Here is a 20632-nt window from a genome sequence, read left to right as displayed (position 1 = left end):
GAGCACCTGAAGTTGTGCTGTGCGCCTCACACAATAGCAGTCACCTCTCACTGAACTGGAAATCTCAAGGGAGTGCTGTTTTGCGCTGTTGGTTAGCCGCTAGCCCACAAAATAATTTTATGGTATTTTCCATAGCATGTGCACTTTCAAGGTTTTTAGAAGCAGTGGCAGGAGTGCAGTAAGAATGAATAACTATCTAGTAACCTTACAGCCGGGCACACATGCATATCTAGTTATGCCTCTGAGCTGCACTAATTATTTGTAACAACACTTTCATGTACCAAACCTGAAGTGTAAATGAATGTATACAGCTCTTTAGGGAGAAAAAGATACTCTGTGAAACAAAATATTCACTTTCAATCTACATGTAACCACATGTTATACTTACACAGCTATAACACACAGAATTCTCATGTGTCTAAATATTCATAAATACACAGTGAAAGAAAGCAATACACAGACAAATGCTTTTTATGTGTATGCAGGAAGGAAAACCATCCCTTTCTTTTAGAAAAATACCAGTGCCAAAAACCAGTCCTTCAACATGACTGCAGAAAAGAAATCAGATTTTGGAAAAAGGGCAGGGCGACTCTATTTTTTAATTTTTATTGCCTCTAAAGCAGTGATGTAGTGAGAGCCCAGTGCTATAGTTTCTCCTTTTTTGAATCCTTAAAATTATTCCCACCCAGGGTACAAAGAGAGGAAACGAAAAGAAGTAGAAAATTATATTTTTCATGAGCTAATCCTGGGAAAGTGACCACTCAGGTTTCCTTGTTTCTTTGCAATAATAATTTAAACAAGGACAGCAATCTTTTGTTATTTTTTGCACAGCTGGAACTCACGCTTCCAGATAACAGACATTTAAACTGCAATTTAAGAAGAGGAGGAAGACAGTAATCGATGGGTATTCAGGAGTCCTCTCCTCTTAGGACTGCTGCATAGCTCAACACGATATGCTTCAAAACAGACAGCCCAGATACAAACCTCTCTGGAAATCCTGAAGGCAAGCAAGATCATAGAAAAAAAACCACCAAACTGAAAGCAAAGAGAGCACAACTACTGTACCTTTACTTTGGGGAGGGTTCTGACTTCTGTCTCGGAGAACATTAATCTGGTAGACAGCTCCATAAGGCTCAAAAAGTTCTTTTAACTCTTTTTCCGACCATGAACGGGGAATCTGTCCAACAAACATCTTAATGGCATCTGGGTCTGGTTGGTCTGAATGATCCAAAGCTCCATTCATCTTGTTAGCTGTGCCGTTACTAGAAAGTAAAAAAGGAGATTAAAAAGAGAAGTCAAGTTAGGAGACTATGCAGTTTTCCTCTGCACAAGATGCAAAAGATGATGTCAATTGGCACAAAGCAGAAAAAAAAATCAGTATTTAATTAATAGCATAAGAATTATGAACAAAAACGAATGCAATTACATTTCTTCATTGAGTCTGGTTTTCTCTACAGGCTGCTGCTTAATATCATTATATAAGAAGACAGCGACACAGAGCAAACAGGGACTTTTGCATTTTAAAATAGAGGATAGTTGCAAATAAGTGTAGATTTCTCTTCATGGCTGTTGTAAACAGAACTGCAGTGAATTCTCACTAAACTGGCTATTGGCAGAAACAAGGCAGTGCGTGTGTGTGTGTGTGTTTTGTAATAAAGTCACATGAAAGGAATATGAAACACTTGGCAATCTGTCAGATGACTAATGCAAGATGCCAGCGATGAATTTGCAGATTGTGTGAAGCATCCATGTGTGCATCAAATTAGTATGATATTGCCTAGAATGGAAAACACTCCAGCTATGTGGCTGGTTGCTCCCGATTAGTTGCCTACACTCTTTAAAAAGGAAAAGCAGCCTGAAGAGCTCCAGTTTAAAGCACAATGTTTATTGCACCGTGGCATAAAAAAAAAACAAACCAAAAACCTTAGTAATAAATATTAACCTGCTCTCAGAGACAAATGACATATCATGGATGAGGAAAAATTGTACTCTTATAAGGAAAACAAATAATTAAAAATACTGAACAATAGTAAAATTACACCCTTTTGCCCCTGCCCCACCATTATTGTTAATTCAGGACAAAAATTTCAATTAATTACTTGGCTAGAGATTCCATAGGTGATGATAATTTTTGGAACCTTCAGTTTCAAGAAAGGACATTAATGAGACGTGACTTTTAGAGCATTTCCCCCATCTTTCCACTGGGGGAAGGGGGGAAATGGTCTGTGTTTGGCAGTGTCAAAAGCCAATCATAGCTGAATTCAGGCATTTCAGAGCCACCTGCCACTTCCAAACAACTTGGATTTAATTACCATTTCTCCATTTGATGATTGTTCAGGAGAGAATGACTACAGAAGGACTTAGAAGAGCTCAAAATCTGCACTACCAGACCAAAATAATATTTTACACACAAAAAAAATTCCTATGAATGGCAAGAGAACAACCACCCTGCATAATCTTCCTGTCTTGCAGCTAGAACTTGTGCAAAGACAAATTATTTAGTCTTCTGTGCTTCATATCCTTGAAAGAACAATTTACTGGAACACATTAATATGCCCATATTAACTTTAGCACTTTCCCTCCTTACTGTAGGAAAGAGAAAGTTATATTAAAGGCACATTTTTAACTAACAAGAATTTTGATTGTCACTTATGATGTATCTTCAACATAGAACAGCAGACAACGGGATTCATCATGCTCATTTACTAGGCAAAATTCCTATTGATTCCAGTGGCAATCTTGCCTGAGTAAGCAACTGAAAGATTTGGTCCAAAATTTTTGTATTATGGCACAAATACCCTCTTTTGTCTTACACATGCTCTTTTTTGTGAAGATGCTCAACAAGTCACAAGCACACGTAGAAAAATGATGACTTCTCTAGGCCTTAGAAATTGCATTTTCCCATACACAACACTGACGTCAAACCAAACCAACCAAAGAACCACTCCCCCCGAATCTCCAAGAAACAGAAAAACTCTGACTGACTCACTTGACTGATACTCCATGGGAACAACTTTCAACACTCTCATGGAGCAGGAGGCACATATATGACACATACGCCTAGAAAACCACTCTGCTATTTCTTTCCAATTACTATTCCTTTCCGCAAAACCCAATCTGTTAAATAACCTCCTCAGCAGGAAGGTGGAAAAATCCCTAACCCTGAGCTTAAAGTAACTAAGGAAAATACTCAGACATTATTTTGGACCTGCAAAGATAAGAAAAGGTAGAAGTCTAACTCTGCAGCCCTTAGCTTTGCTCTGGATTCAGTTGACTATTTTCTTTCAGAAATCTGCTTCATTTATTCTCTATGCTGTTTAAACTAAAAAAAATGAATTGAGTGCATTTCTAAATTATGCTCTTCATCTATTCTCTCTGTTGGATCCCTTCTTTAAGAAATCCATACACAACTGCTACCTTAGCGCAAAATTACAGCAAAGTTCATATTTAATAAAGAATAACAAGTTTATTCCTTTCTTTACTCAAACCACTGTTACCACCGAGAGCACCACAATTTCCATTGCTAAGAAGCCAGTTTTTAGGAAACCACAAAATCTAACACTTTTCACTGTTTTCTTAGGTTAACAAGCCAAATAGTATCAAGTTCCTGCTTTGAGCTAAAGGTTCAGGCACAGTCCAAGATCTCTTCTAATTCCGCCAAATGCTCAAGCTATTTCTTTAGTTTAGTGGAATTTCAGTTGAATTACATCCATCATATTTCCTTAAATGCTTTATTGGATAAAGATGGTTACAGATTCTGACTCCAGGTGTAGGCCACCATATGCTGTGATGCAAAGCTACAGGAGGCAGGTTTTGTCACTTGCTGCCTGAATTAATTTAGGTAAGTCATTAAAAATTCTCCAGACTACATTCTACCATACCCTGACAGCTCTGCAAATCCACTGACTCCTGCAGATTTGGGAAAAAAATACAAGCATAACTTAGACTTTTTTAATATTCCTTTTCTACCACAAGGTAGGGATTTCTTGAGCAGCCACCATGTTGGGGGTTGATAGACAAGTTCAGATTACAGAGAGGATGCTAATATCTACAAGCGCTGCTGGGCTCCTTTCTAATTTGCGTTTGCATTGACTTCAGTGGAAACAAAGGCTCTCAAGCATCTTGGAGGAGGGTTCTCACCACTGTTGTGGTTTTGAGGAGCATTCTTGCAGCAATGGCACTTGCAGTAACATCTTCACCGAGCTTCAGCAGCAGCAGTAGGACTACAGCCAATGCAGACAAACTGAACAAACAAATAAAACAACAGAAAGATAACAATGGAAAAAAAACCCCAATTTTATAGATTTCGTGGATCCAATCCCTACAATGTACTTGAAGGTTCCACTGAGGAAACACAATTACACAGCACATCTGCCTGATGGCTCAGTTGCCTCACAGCTTGTTGGGTCAATACAAAACCTAGCCAAATATTCTTGATGCCTCACAAATAATCTCTGCAAAAGATAAATTCCTTTATCCTCTCTCAGCCTTCATCTTCACCCAAAGGACATTACTGGTCTGCTCTAAAACCTCTTAGATGCCAACAGCTGCAGGGCTTTTTGTTACTCCTCTTTGCCATCACAATTTTCAGAGCAACCAGCTCCTTCCTTCCCCCAACTTCCCCTCCTGCTGTACCCAAGAAATAACAAGGCAAAGAGGAAGCACACACAAAACTTTCCAAGAGAAAGCAAAGCAGTCCTCGTGAAAGCTTAGGACTATTTCTTGAAAGCATGAGTATACAGAAATAGCTGTGTCTCCGAGACACTAATGAGAATGGGATCCCTTGACAATTACTGTCAGTACCCAAATGATGACATATATTATAAAAAAAGGAAAAATTAGATTATGTGGCTTGCTGTCTTTACACTGTAGCAATCCTTCCCTCCATGGCCAATTTAGCCCATTGGACTCAGGGGTGACCCAGCACATCATCTTCACTGACAAGGTGTCATCTATATCTCAGAGAGCAGCTTGAGGGCAGAGATTAAGCCACTGAGTCGCTGGCTTCTTGTGGCTGCTGCCAGAGCTTCCTCTCTCTCAATTTGTGCCAATTTTCCTTCTAATAACCTAACTACCATTCCATCATTTCAGCAAGTTGACAGGGCCACTCTTTGAGGAGCTAGAGATTGTTTTAATATCATTGCTGCTTAAGCAGGAACACTGGAAAAACCTAGTAGATGCCTTCTCTTCCTCTTCCATTCATATCTGTAATTACATCAAGACTGCTAAATACAGACTGATTGCTAAGGAGAGAGAAGCAGACTTCAGAAACAAAGTATGGATCAAAAGAGACCGTATTAAATTCACCACTGTTAAGGGCTTTGGCATGAATCCATGTTCATTTCCATTAATGAACTAGGTGTTGAGCCAGGTGCTGAAAACCAGTTGCTAATGGGGACCAAACAGGTTTACCTGAGAACTGTTTTTTAAATGTCTTTTTAAACCTGCCCAGAACCCGTCTCACTGTCCATTTTTGGCTAATTCATGTCTCAACCCTCACCTTATTTCAATGGTTTTATAATTGTGTTGGAGTTTTGCCCTTTTCACATTCTATGGTGTAAGACTAAAAAGTACATCTGCAGAAGAATGGAAAACTCCCTCTAAGAGCCAACATAACAAGATACATGATAATGAATGGGTTGCAAGTGTAAAGACTACTAAGTCCACCCCAATACAGAGGCATTTACAGACATCAGGGTTTCACAGCAATAAATAGTTACATCTGAGTTGCAGAGTCACTGACAGGATATCACACAAGCTGACAAAAGCACCATCTCCCGTTTGAAGGACTCCAACTGTTGTCAAGAGATTCAAACAATCATCACCTTATCTTACTTGAGAGATCATAATTGCTGGTTTACAAGGAAATTTTATCTGGAAGGACCCAAAAGGGCTTTATAAACTCATTGTTTAGAGAGGGATGACTTCATTGGAAGGTGACAGACGGCAGCTGTTTAATGACTTGGAGCATTACTGCACAATGGTTTCAGCCAGGAAGGGTAGAACAATACCACACCCAACTGGAAACTGCAGGGGGTTGAAATGTATAGACACAGAATGCAATTCAGTAAATCAGATTTTGGCCATCAAAATGCAGGCCAGAACCTATGACAAATAAAAAAAAAAATAGAAGCTGCTCTATATTTTTAAGCTGTAAATGTATTTTGAGGAGAAAAAGAGAAGTCATCTTCTAAAGCTTTCTGGTACATCAGCATTTTCACAGAGCAGTTGCTCAAAAACAATGATGATGTTTCAAAAATCATTAACTGCTCCTGCTGTAACGTCTTGTATAGTTTTTGTCAGAACTATTAAAAGCTAATAATACTAACAGTTATTATTATGTAACATACATCCATAACATCAGTTGCTAAATGAACCTGACATCATGCCCATGGAACAAAGCAGCATTCAGCAGGATGTTTGGTCCTATGCATACAGTAATGTCTACACAATAATTTTCTCTGAATCCATTGGCAGAGCTGACAACTGAGCAGCTATAAGACTTGCAAAGCTGCCATTCTGTTACACTTGAAGGCCAACTGTAATTGCAGAAAGGATACTGAAACCCTGAGGTCTCCAAACGTTCTCTATTAGTCCATCTTACAGACCCATAAAGCCTGTAACAAAGACCTGAGCAATTCTTCATACACCCAGCAGAGAGCAACCGCACTTGCACTCATGCATGCACAGTAACTACACGAACAATTCTGGTGGCTTTTAATACCTGACATCCAATGCTTGGATTTTATTCTTCTCAGTGGCTAATCATACTCAAGTGCTTGTGTAAGCACTGAATGTTAAATGCAAGGATTTTTTTCTCTTGTTGCTTCCACATTCAGCAGAAATTATCTGTAAAAGCATAATATTGCCTAAGACATTGAAGTCCTTTTAGCGCCCTGATAATTTAAAATTCACAGTCATTTTTTTTGCAAGAGTCAGCGATTAGCTGTAGCTCAGCTTTGCTAACTCTTTCCATATATTACATCATGCAAACCGTGGCAAACTATTGCTATTACAGGGGATACTTGTTTTCTGATTAATTCCTAATTTAGTACATGCGATCACTTTAATGACTTAAATGCAAATTTTAGGTAAGGTTAGGAGGTATCACCCTGTCACAGGAGAAAACAGATTTGAAAATCTGGGGAAAACACCTTTCCTACCTTGAAAAATGTTTTTGCAGGAAATAAATTTTGTCTGAAAGCAGGAACAGCAAAAAGAAGTTATCTTGCAGACTTGTAGGGCAGTATGTGTGATACTAAAAGCAATATGAATTGGGAAAAATATTGAACAATATACAGACCAGAGAAGCCTCAGAAGAGGGTCGAGCATACCTCAGACCAAATGCATTATTCTTTAGGAGTACGGATGCAGATTTCTCATTAGCATCACAGGAAGAAATCAAGGATACAAAAGGAAATCATAATATATTAAAATGCAATTACCTTTTCAGCTCACAGTACATGTCATAGCACATGTTCTCCTTTGTGTTAAGGTTTCTTGACTTTCTAAAATCAGCCACTCAGCAAATGGAAGAGGGTATGTCCCTACCTGGCTGCAACCTCCCTCAAGCTGACTGTGAAACATTCACCTCTATAGGCTAGTGGCTCTTCAAGTGCTCAGGCAATGTGTTGCTGTACAGCCCCCATTCCAAACCTGTTTGATTATAGGCTGGGGATTCAACCTAAATCCTTTGTACAATGTTTAAAACTACCAAACAGTGTTCTTTTAATGTTCTGCTTTAGTAATGCTTCCTACAACTGTAAGTTTGCAAAATCTTTGTATATATGCTACATGGCATCTTCAAAAATACCTTAAATTCAAATACATCTTTTAAAAAAATATTTAATGTCATAGTGTCATACTGTCTAAATTCTTAATCCTGTGTATGGAGCTATTTCTTATCAAGGAAATTATTTTTCAGAACATGCAGTAGTGCTTAATGACATGTATGTGCTGTATACAGATGGAAGTAGAGAACTCATGGAAGTTAAATACATATTTTATATTTAGTTTATACACACACAAGAATATATATGTAAACAAGTGAATGAATGAGTACAGAAGTGACAGCAAACGGAGAAGAGGAGGTTAGTTTTTTTTTAAAGCAATCTATTTTGGAAACTAATTAAAATATCATTGCTAGTTCATCCAATAGTGGAAGCAAACAATTAAACACACCATCTGTACAGGTCTGAACTGGGTAGCATCTTTTTGCTTATGCTAATAAAACTTATAATGGTCTATTTTTGGTATCTTTAGGGATTTGCTTACACTGGTCCATAGAATTTACTAAACTGAAACTAGTGAAGCTCAACAGCCACTGACAGACAGCTGTCCTTTAATGGCTGAAGAAAGCTAAACCCACCCCAACAAACCCCTACTTTCTTGGGTCTGTCCCTCAGATGAGGATCACAAATTTTGAAGTTTACATAATAAGAATCACTAGAATATGTGTTTGGAAATCTACACTGCAAGGCTGTGTAATAGCCCCTGGCCTTTTTCTTCCAGGCTCTCCTGTGGGCTTTAGGTACTAATTAGTTCAATACTAGATGAAGTCCTTCAAGCAATAATGTTCTGCAGCACAAAGCTCAGCATAAGCAACCACCCGAGAAGTAATTTTTGCTGTATTCCTGGGTAGAATTTGTTTTGTACATTAAACCCTCAAAAAAGCTTGGGTCTGCCTCCATCACCTGTAAAGTAGATGCATTTCTACCTCTACACAGCAGGAGAAAAGTACCAGAAGAGTTAAGACATGACTGATAAATACCTAATTCATGATTTTTAAATATCTGTTTTCTGTTGGCCAACTCTTCGATGGGCATCCGCACATCTGGTGTTGACCTGGAGAGCTTAAGCATTAACAAAGGCTTAAAATTCATAACTTCTCTGTCTCTAAACTGACCTCTGTTATGGCAGGAGGAGAACACTGGCAGGTCACCACAACTATGATGCTCACCAGCAATGCCTGCAACTTACCTTTCCTATTGTGCTCCTCACCAACTCGTCCCATTGCAATCTCTTTGGGGCAGAGGCTGTCCTTTCACATAAATATCTGAGCTATGTCTAAAAGGGTCTCAGATTGCAAAGGGGCCCTCTCCACATTACTGTAATCCGGACAGTAACATGAGAGAGGGCTCATGCACTTACACAATTATATTATAGTTTTGGAGTACCAATTGACATAATTTTTTATATGAAGTTGAGTCTGAAGTAGCTGACTGCTCAGTATTAATGGTGTGGATTATTAATGCCTTGCTTTACTGATTACACATATTTGCAGTGAAGCATATTTCTTTTTGTGTGGCAGGAAACATTTATCGGCATTACAAAAAAAAAAAAAAGAAATTGATTACACCCAAATGCTTATATATTTGTGACATGTCAACAACCGAATTAGAATAGTACTAGGCTTTTAAAATTCAGGACACATAGGACCATCTGTTTTCTTGTCAACAACCTCTGTCCCTCTCTCCACATTCCAAACAGTTATTGCTCCAAATTTACAAAGTTTTACTCAATTCCCTTTTGCCTTTGCCCCCCCAAAAAACTTCAAGGCAGTAATGAAGGCTTTAATAGCATTTTTTAACTTGATAATTAATGATGTGACTATTTCAGCAAGTTTTACATCCAGGTTGGGCGTCATCTACAAGCTCTTCTGCAGCTTGCAAGTACTTGGTTAGTTCATGGGAAACTGCATTCTGGAGCTGGGGCTGGAGGGCATGAGAAAGGTGTCTTTCAAACATTTGTTTTGAAACACAGAGATGGACTGTATGTAAAAGTCAATAGATTATTGCAAGAAGTAATTTACAGTCCAATGGATTTCAAGACTGGCACCCATGTGTGTACACATGCTTGGACCCACTTCTAGCCAAGCTCCACAAAGTGCAGGCAGCTATTTTCATAGGACCCAAAAGCATATGTCCAAAGAGAGGGAGGCCAATACGGCCTGATATGGCTGCTTTACCTAAATAGCTTCCTTAAAATGGGAATGGAAGATCACAGTACTGCTCGTATTAAGGGCACAGCCAATTTTGGTTAGCTGTGCTTATTTATGTAAGATCTCAAAGAAACAATTAAAGCAAGCTGTGACATTCAATTTTCTTACTTAAAACAAAATTTCCTACCAAGCTCACCCATGCTACCCCATTTTACAAATCTGAATATAAGAAAAGATTATTGTTGAAAGTGTGATGCAATTCAAATTTTAACAAGTTGAGCATTGTTACAGCAAAATCCCTCTCAGCTGATTTTTTCTTCATTTTTTTGACACCACATCTGGCATATAGAATACAGATGATCATTTGTTTATATATCTGTCTAAATGCCTTTTCCAAACAGAGCCAGATGGAGCCTTTCAAAATCAAATTAATTTCAGATTAATTCACTCTGGACCCACTCCAGTTTCATGACTCTATGCTTTGAGGCATCATCTAAATTGATTTAGAGTCATGAACTTAGAGAGCTCGAGTCCTTAGGTATAGGGGAAAAAAAAAAGATCCTTCTTGCATACTGAAAGAGTCAATAAATCCAAAGAGTCTACGATCGTAGTTTTGGCTGCTTCAAACAAACTCTTAAACCAACCTAAGAATGTACCAGTCTATATAGTGCCAGAATCACATATGAAAAACTTCATATTTCATCCCAGAAAAATCACACTAGAATTTACATCTTCAATGCCTCCCTTGTTGAGTCCAATAAAATTTATTGCTCTAATTAAAAAGCAAAATAAAAAAAAAGTCTTGTTCTAAACCTTGCAATAAGCAGCAGCCACAGAAAGATAGGACACAGGTAATAAAAATCTCCACTGCAATGGATTTATCTAAGGAACTATAAACAAATGTAGCCTGCAAACACTGCGGGCTTGAATACTGTCAATCCTCTACGGATGCCTTTATTATCTCACTTGTTTCAATTGCAATTTGGGTTTCCATGGAGATGTAACAGCCAACTCTGGAAAATTATAAGATAAATGTCAGGCAGTGATAACGGTGTTAATGAAGCTTCATTGACAAGCAGAACTATGCTTCAAATAATAGGCATATTTCTATTAGCATATGTATAACCTGTCCAGAAAAGAAAAAAAAAATCCCAACAACAGGGAAAGACAATATTAAAAAATTAAAATTAAAATGAATTTATGTATATAGAAGATATGCAACACACAAGGAAACACTGCATCTATGTAAAAGGATGAATTCCTAACATCAGAAGAGATGTGGGTTCAAAATTTAATTGCTTGATTCCTTTTGAAATTTTTAGACTCAGCTATCATGCTGAAAAAGCACTTTGCTGACACACGCAGACACACTTTTGCATGGTGTGACTCTTGTTTCCTTACAACGCAAGGCTGGAAGGATCTGCTTCACAAGGCATTTTAAAGCATGCTATTTTATAATGCGCAAATACAGCTGCAGTGAGCTGTTAGAAAGATGCAGACCTCAGTGGAAACACTAATAGCGTATACACAAACACAGCACACACTATTAGAGCTCTCGGGTATCGTACGTGCTTAGATTAGGGTGGTTGGTCCACCACATCTTGGTACATGATGGGTTTAATGTGATACTGCTGAGGTCATAACCGTGAACGCTTCAGACTTGCAGCCTGGTGTGGTCTTGACCTGCTTCTGTGCTAACCAAGCCTGTAGAAATCATGTAGAAGCTGCCAGTCATCTTTGAAGGATGTTAGCCAATTTTTGGCTTTCCAAACACGGAAAAGTTTCAGTCAGCTGGAGGTCAGATGCATAGCAAAGCTGGTTTCTCCAGCACAGAGGAAACACAGATCATCGTGCTTTATTTCAATGAATCAAGTGCTTCATTTGGGCAGGATGGACCTACACCACTGGCCAAGGGAAAGGGAAGGAGTTCAGCTATTCCAGTACTTTTCAGTGGTTTCATTTTGCAATCTATCAGGAGCCAGAAGAAGTAGAGCACGAGTGGGGCAACCCCACCCCAGAGGACTACAGGGCAATTTTTGCAGGTGTATAAAATGCGCTAAGTTATTCAGTGCCTATCCACTAGGTGGTATTGCCTCTGGCTGGAGAATCAAGAGGTGCTAGTTGTTCCCATTTTTTCTCATTCCACTATTTGGCCTTGGGAATTTTAATGCCTTGCCTGCCCCTCCTCACACCTTTGTAACTCTTTCAGGTCAATCCTCCTGCACAGTGTGCTGGAAAACAGGGTTCTGGTATTAGTCGAGCATTAGAGATAAAATGATGAAACTAAAAATGAGGATTAGGCTTGGTTTAATGGAAGATGACGGAAAAAATCTTAAGCATACAAGTAAACAAAGAAAATCTTTATCCCTCCCAAGGCTTGAGGGTAAAGTATGTGGGTAGACAAAACTATGGGAATTGTGAGAAAGCTCTCAAATGTTGCTGGGATGAGCAAACTTATGAAACTGTAGCTCTGCATGCAGGGCAGAAGACAAGCTGACTTTGCCATTTACAGGGAAAATAGAGCAGGGGCGTGGGGACAGGAGGAGAGGATTTTTGTTCTTTCCCACCTCCTCTACATGGAACACCTCTGTTCCTCATACCTCTTCTAAATTCTACCTATTTAGTAATGGAAAGCAGGAATGTTTTCTGGGAAATACTTCTCAGTTCCTCAGAGAGAAGTCATCTTTGTTCAGACAGGTTTTTAGGGGCAGAAAAGGGAGTTGGAGAAGTGCCCAATCTTTCTGTAGAGCAGATCTCAGCTCTGATCTGATTGTTGGACATCAACAACATCAGTATAAGTTGTTGGGTTTTATTTTTTTTCAAGTTGTATTACAGGGAAGTTTAAGAAAATTCAAAAGTTTCCCCTTTCTGAATCTTTTCTAACTACTCCTCAATATAACATACTAGAAAAATCTAAGCACCTCATTAGATTGCTACTAAAATGTCGATAGTTAGAAAGTGATTTTCCCCAGTGGCTTTCAACATACTGATAACTTGGTCTAGGGACTTTTTGGGGAAAAAAAACAAACCCAAATAAGTATTACTGGTATTACTCCTACCAGCTTCACAGAAAAGAGAATAATAGGTTGAGCTGGAGGCTGACTTCAACTTCAGCCAGGCAAGCCTTACACACTGCTGCTAGGCATCAAATGGTGGCAGAACCAGGTACCACTATCAATGCATGCAACTGTGATATGTAGATTATGGAAGAGAAACTGTCTGTGGAGCCAGAATGCTAAGCAATTTTTAATGAAAAGAACACCATGCATACTAGATGGAAAGCGTTACTCTACACAGGGTGAAACAGGTCATGCTGGCTCCATTTCTGAATTGTTGAAACCTTTAAATCCGGTTGCAATGTGTCTTCTAAGCTCTTCAAAGGATTCATTTTCCTTTGTACTTTGGGTTACAGACAGTTATACTTTTACATGTGAAGAGAGCGCAGCTATATAAAAGGCTAAGTAGTAGCGGCACACAAGCAGTCAACAACAAATCTGAGCCTTTAAGACAAATCATTATCATAGTATAAGATTTTGTTTAGTTTCTTATTTTTACCCTAATACTACAAATAAGTTATTTTGCTCCATTGGTCACACTGTTCTTTTGAGATTCACGACAAAATAATGAACTACACAGAAATAGAAAAGAAGCATCACTCAAAGAAACAAAAAAACCCTCACAAGAACTGGGTTGAGTTTTCCTAATAAACCAACCAAGAAAAATCCCGACAAAAGTGCTCCCAAGTCATATGGCAGTCATTTATGGGGACACTTCTGACTTCACAAACAGAACTCCAGCTTCTAGTTGTGAGTTTCCAGCACGCTCTGCACAAATGCTGCATTAGGGAAATAGCCCAGCACTGTCATTTGGATCTTGTTGGCCAAATCAACAGGAAAATATCTCTTGAAAAATTATAGAAAATTGAGTTTTTAAGGTCACGGTAAATACTTACAGCAGGAGACATTTAAAAGGATAAGATAAGTTCCTAATTGTACATTTTGGATGGAAGTTTATCCTAGTGGGTTATTATTTGTTGTAGATATCCACATCCCTTTGGTCATCCTGTGATGTACAAAGCCTCTTAATATCAAAAGCTTTATGCAATAGAAAAGGTAGTGAAAACACTTATGGATGTTTTTTTATGCTCCCTGTAATGTATTCGACCTGTGGAAACTTGGCCAGCTCAGGTTTGGCTGGCTGTCAGCAGCAGTGTGAAACCCAGTGTGATTTATAGAAATCTCTGTCATCACACCACAGGGTTAATTTCTTTCCTTCTTTTTTCTCTTTCCCTCCTCCCTCTGGAAGTGGAAAACTCGTATTTGTGATGACAAGTCTTTGGAAAGCTGGAGGATAAGTAATACCATGTGGTTCCCTATGATCTCTAGCCCTCTCCCAACTGTTTTCCCATATAACCCCCCTCTATATGGTCATCAGCACCTTTGCTTAGCAGATGGAAAAAAGGGAAGAAACTTGCCCCAGGGCAGGTGGAGGAACCTGGATGCTTGCAGTGGGAGAATATAGCCTTGAAGATTACAGGTCTCGCTTGATACAGGAAGCAGAGAGAAATCCAAGCATCAAATGTGGGATTTTAGTAATACAAACATTTATTTTAATGATTTGAAGGCTGAACCTGCTGGGCTTGCCACTGTAAGCAAAAGATATGGAGAAGAAATGTGAAGCCTGAATTTTCATTCTGACTGCCACCACTGGAGAAGTACGGAGTTGTGCTCACTTTGGTTTAATGCAGGGCAGGATATCTGTACCTTCTGCCCACGTAATCACTCATGACAGACAGTGACCAGTTAGGTAGCAGGTCAGCTATGAACACCAAACATGGAGCTTTACTTGAGAAATTTCAAATTCATTGAGACGGGTATTACTTAGAGATTATTTTAAGGCACATCAGTTTTCTTGCTATAACCACGCTTCAGAGAAGACAGAATCCAACAGAAGAACACAACTGGGAAGTGTTTCTAATGGCGAAGAGCTGAGGACTCTGTAATAAAGAAACCTCTTTCTCAGCCACGCTATTTCACACATCTCTTTCCTTTGCTTTGCTTATCTCCCTCACCTTTGAATTGGTACACTATGTTTCCATCCCAATGAAGCACAACCTGAAACACTCTAGAGTAAAGCACTATATAAATGTTGAACCATCATGTTATTAAAAAACCCCAAAACAACAAAACCCTCTCATGATATAGTCTTTCATTTAACCTGACGCAATTCTAATCTGTTTTTTAAAAGCAGTATTTGAAAATTATGCAATACAGCAAGTAAAGTACTTTCCAAAGCCACTATTACTATTTGCATTGCAGGAGCACCTCTGAGGCCCCAAGACAACACTGGCTGCTTTTTAAGCAGCAGACCTAATTTTATTAGTAGGTCCAGATGTTTGCCTACTATTTTCGTATGTTAGGAAACATGATGCACTCTCAGAAGATTTTAATAAGTGGTTAAGAAGAAAAGGAGAGAAAGGGACACAGCAGATCTGAGTTCATTTAGCATACCAAGTCAGGAATTTTTAATCTGCTGTTTTCTACCAAGTATCTTCATTAAGGAACCTAAGACCTTCAATGCTTTTTTACTTCTCTGTGCTTCTATCTTTCCATGACTGGACCAAATGTCAACACAGTTGACTGAAACAGTTAATACTTACTTAAGGAGGCTTAGACAATCTAGGGGATGATATAAAAACTTTCCTAAACAGAATGGGAACATATTCCCTGAAGTTTCAAGGTGGAAAAGGAATGCAACTCTGACGCACCAGCTCACATCTTGCCTTACTCCATGTTTTCCAGTCACTTATCCAGTACATCATTTTCTATCCTTTCTTATTTAATTTGATTATGCATTCTCAGACAGAGTTGCATTAGACTGAGATGCTAATTAAAACTACCTCTGAAATATGAACAGCAATATAATGTTTGACTGGTAGAAGAAAAATAGTTGGGTATGAAAATTAGTATTTGTTTTTACATAAAATAAATTATTATTTAATACATTTTAATTGCCCAGGACATTTTTATGAACAACAAAGAGTAACAAATATAATGTATACAATACATTTGTATATGTAAGGAAGGGAAAAAATCAAGCCTGACAGAATACTTTTGCTTATTTCAGAACACTTACAGAGCTCATGTGGAAAAGGAAATAGATTACAGGAAGCTTTCCCCTAGCCATACGGAGCTGTAAGAAGCTCAGAGTCAGCAACGACAGCGCACTTACGACTGCAGCAAATGCGCCCCTGACAGTTAAATCAAAACTATACATCCTTGAGGAGTCATTTAGTCTAAATCACAGCTTGTGATTTCTCATCTTACACGGTCAATGGGTCTGCATTTCTTAAAAATGGGAATATTGGTGGAGGTAGGATTGAGACTTCAGGAGAACTGTTTTGCCAGTTCTGTTCTACGAGTGCTGCAGAAATGTACACAGAGCTTTACAAATGACCTCATTTTTACCAGGAAAGGACAGCTCAGCTATGTTCTATATTTTCCTGAAACAGAAAGGAAGGCCCCACAGCCAAGCTGTCATGTCTAATCATTGTGTTGCTGGAGAGTGTTTAAAACAAACAACTTCTTTCTTTTTTAAAAATAAAAAGCCGCGGAGCAGTTGTAGTGTTTTCAGAGAGCAGAAGCTGCATTTTCTATCACATAACCAAGATACCAGAATAGCAATTTTGTCCAGTTTGATGAATGAGCCTTATAAGGATAAATTTTCACCTCATTAATGATATGAGCTGATTATCCCCTTCCCCCCACTTTTCCTTTTAGGTCATGGATCAAATGTGACCCACTTTCCTTGAATGCTTTCCCATCATCTATTTTTCCCCATTAGAGTAGAAAACCAGTTGCTAAGGACACAGTACAAAGCAACCATGCAACCTGCCCCCCAAAACACACATGCACTTTTCTTCTCCCCTGCCTTTACAATATTCCCCCCCCCAAAAAAACATCCACTCTGAACAAGTTCCTGCTTTACATTCAGGAAAGCCAACAACAGAACTGCTTATAAGGACAAGCTTAGCACGAGAAAAGGATTTTCTAATGACTACAGAGACTCCTGGGGCCCTTCATATTTAAAAAATATAAAGGCAGCAGCCTTGGTTTTTAATTACTCCTAATTCTAAATCTCATGGCCTTAAACACAATAGCTCTTTCAACTTGGTAAAAAAAATGACACTAATCAGTAACAGAGTCCCTCGCGCAACCTGCTAGTCCTCTGATGGCATTGCAACGTTTGGACTGTTATAATTTTTCAAGGTTGACCAATGAGTCAGCAAAGCCATGATGACTTGAAAGCATTAAATCATGCAACTAAAATGGCTTTTTTCATACACAGTGCTGGATGGATTGCAATTAGCAAGGAGAATCAATACAAGGCAAATATTGTACAAGCAGAGAGAGACAAATAGGGAATTAAGGAAGATGGTGTTCATTTTGGAACAAATGAACCCCAGATGTTAAGGTATTTGTGGTTTAATAGCCCCTCTCACCAGCCAGGTAAGGAATGTAATTAAAAAGCATTGAAGTTCTGTTGCTGAGGCTCAACAGAAATGAAATGAAGATATAATTCATCTGCCCTACTTCCCTCTGAGTAGCCTAGTAATATTCCTACTTAGTGCGAAGTCCTGTGAAAATGAAGACTTGTGTTGTTCCACAATCCTTTTCAAGAAAATCCTACTCTTCAGTATTTGTAAAAGAGAAGATGTCATTTCAAGCATCTCATTGAAAAATTTAACGTGAGTATGTAACAGTGTAGTTACTTGGATCTCCCCGACTGTTTCAGCTTTCACCGTCATTTATTGCATCTCCTGGCAGTAATGCACAGCACCTTAGCATTGCTTTCTGTAACCAGCACCTCAGTTCCTCTAGCAATTAGAAGGACATCATATGATTAAATTTCATACACATAGATTCACATTTAAATTACAGTTACACAGTAGACAAGATTGATGATTTGGTCCTAACCTGTGTTTCTACCTCACACCACTCTTTTTCTACAGAGCACATCCACAACATACTTTCTCCTCACTCTTGTGCAGATGACAGAAATCATATCTGCAATGGGTTTCTCCAGTTAGCAGGATGGTCAACCTGTACATCAGAGCTGAATCGCACCACTGACATTAGAGAAAGATTAGAGTCACAAGCATCCAAACAAAAGGAGCTGTAAATATAATTACTTCTGGAATACCAACAACCAAATTAATCATGGGTTTCTAGCAGTGATGGCCTAAGTAACAGACTCTTAAAAAAAAAGAATAAAATCCTGTTGATTGTAAGACTTTCTGACTTCATCTCCACTTTTGAATTAAAGGAATAATGCCGTTAGCTTTCACTGAAAACCAGACTTTTACCCTCAATACTTACTTAGCCGCCCACAAGAAAGAGGATCTTGACTTACGACCATGACTTCCAGGCACCCAAAGAATCTATCAAGCTCCTTAGATGTGCACTGAAAACATGAATGGGTCCCTAGAGGGACTTCAAGGGAAAAGGCATCATTTGTCCATCTAGAGCAGGCAACCAAACCTGTTTTTCTGGACATTCAAGTAACTTTCTATAAGCTTGACCACATTTCCTTCTTCCTGTTCCTCTACTTCCCTATGTATTCACAGTCTTTTTCCTGCTATTTCTCTTTTCAGTTGTCATTAACACACCTTTTATTTACGCTTAGCTTATTTGATCTTTGCTAAACTCATGATTACACCAAAAATACACCAAATATAAAAAAACAGGGAAAGCAACTGTGGTAGCTGGCCCTCATTATTGCTCCATTCCTGGGCAGTATTCCAAAAGCAGTGTAAGTGACAGCAACTTCAAAAATGTTTGATCGTGGGGCTTCTAGCACCATGTTTTATCATTTTTGAACCTTGCCTGGATTCCCAATAGCTCTCTTTCAGTCTAAATATCTATTCCACAAAAATAAATGTGCTGTATACCGTTGATCTCTTTTTCCTTTTAGTGTTTTGGTCAAATTGCTTTCAAGCACATGTTTTTCTCCAGCTACCACTGCTCCTTTGCTTATCTTTGTAACAAGAAACACACAAGCCAGATGCAGCAAAAAGTCATCCTATCCTTCAGTCCTTCCAGTAGCCAAGGCTGAGCTATCCTCCGGGGCACATTTGCTCACTTGGTGAATTCTGAAAGACTTTCCAATTCCATTTCCCCAAGTCCCCAGTAATGACTGAGCTCCCACCAGAGGTCATGTGCAAATCAAAGTAAGGACAGCCAGGAAGGGGCTGGAGAACAAGTCTTATGAGGAGCAGCTGAGGGGACTGGGGTTGTTTAGCCTAGAGAAGAGGAGGCTGAGGGGAGACCTTATTGCTCCCTACAACTACCTGAAAGGAGGTTGTGGAGAGGAGGGTGCTGGCCTCTTCTCCCAAGTGACAGGGGACAGGACAAGAGGGAATGGCCTCAAGCTCCGCCAGGGGAGGTTTAGGCTGCACATTAGGAAAAAATTCTTCACAGAAAGGGTCATTGGGCACTGGAACAGGCTGCCCAGGGAGGTGGTTGAGTCACCTTCCCTGGAGGTGTTTAAGGCACGGGTGGATGAGGTGCTAAGGGACATGGTTTAGTGGCAGATGGGAATGGTTGGACTAGATGATCCAAGAGGTCTTTTCCAACCCGGTGATTCTATGATTCTACTCTGGAAAAGAGATGTCAGGCAGCAGCATTCAACCACTGCATTTTGGTATTTAGTGCCTTGTATCCTCACTTCAGTGGTGTATACAAGCACTTCCTCTTTTCCAAAGGCAGACATGGGGAGCCAGGTTACAATGCAGCGAAGAATACCCATTACTGTAAATTAAAATCCTTAAACAAATCACCAACAGTGAAACAATCTCTACTTCAATTATGTGGTTAGCTAGCACATCAAGTATTTTCTCGCTTTGGCCAGAAATACTGAAGCCATGATTGATCTAATCTGTAATCATGTTGTTTATTTCAAATTAGAGATAATATGAAAAGCATAACAGTGTGTATGTATATATTCATAGTAACACTGCAGACATCCAAAAGGAACTCTATTTTATCTTCACTGCTTTGCATTTTAGCCTCATTTCTTCCCTTTTACATTCTACAGTAAATACAATATTTGCTTTTGGAGTTCTGACTCTCCAGGGCTTATAAAGGAAAAGTACTTAACACAGAGATTATCTTTCTGGTGTTGCACTGTATGAATGAAACTTGTTATATTAATGGCACTATACAGTCATATTCAAATACCATTAGGTACCTCTCCGGAAAACTGAAGGAAAGGGAGTGATCAACTCGAGCATAGTTCTGCCTGAACCTGCAAGTACATTTGTGTTTCTTCCTTCCTCACTATGCAAAGGATTCTCTGCAAAGGAATTTCCATTCTTTCTTTTTCTTTCATTAACACTTTATAGCCTGTGTTAAGATTAGCAAGAAGTATTAATACTAAGCAAGTGAGGAAAAGCATACACACACACACCAGCCAATTCTCTGAACTTGTGAGGTCTATAGAATCAGTTCAAAATTTTCCACTGAAATTCTGCCTGAATACACATTTATATCACCAGCTCAAATCAGGACCCAATTTGATACCTACAAACCTTAATCCTGGGTGTGTTTGCTTTGAATTTAAAAACATGTAATAAATTGCTTTCAAACAGACCAAGACTCACTACTCCATTCTGTTATACATTCCTCTTCCTTC

The 20632-nt window shown here is 38.9% G+C and overlaps 1 protein-coding gene across 12 annotated transcripts in view; it reads right to left on the bottom strand.

Moving 5' to 3' along the window:
• Window positions 1-20632, bottom strand: part of CELF2 (CUGBP Elav-like family member 2) — a 378130-nt gene that overhangs the window by 139185 nt on the left and 218313 nt on the right. For 11 of the 12 annotated variants that reach the window (XM_069870320.1, XM_069870053.1, XM_069870151.1 and 8 more), the window contains one exon: window positions 1066-1262. In XM_069870320.1, the coding sequence (XP_069726421.1) occupies window positions 1066-1262 (197 nt within the window). Of the gene's footprint in view, window positions 1-1065; window positions 1263-1426; window positions 1544-20632 lie in introns of those variants that run through there. The other variant, XM_069870977.1, reaches the window with a different exon arrangement.

This window comes from Phaenicophaeus curvirostris, chromosome 1 (assembly GCF_032191515.1).
Source record: "Phaenicophaeus curvirostris isolate KB17595 chromosome 1, BPBGC_Pcur_1.0, whole genome shotgun sequence".
Classification (NCBI taxonomy): domain Eukaryota; kingdom Metazoa; phylum Chordata; class Aves; order Cuculiformes; family Cuculidae; genus Phaenicophaeus; species Phaenicophaeus curvirostris.
The sequence above is the reverse complement of the archived record's forward strand: the minus strand, read 5'-3'. Positions and strand labels throughout refer to the sequence as shown.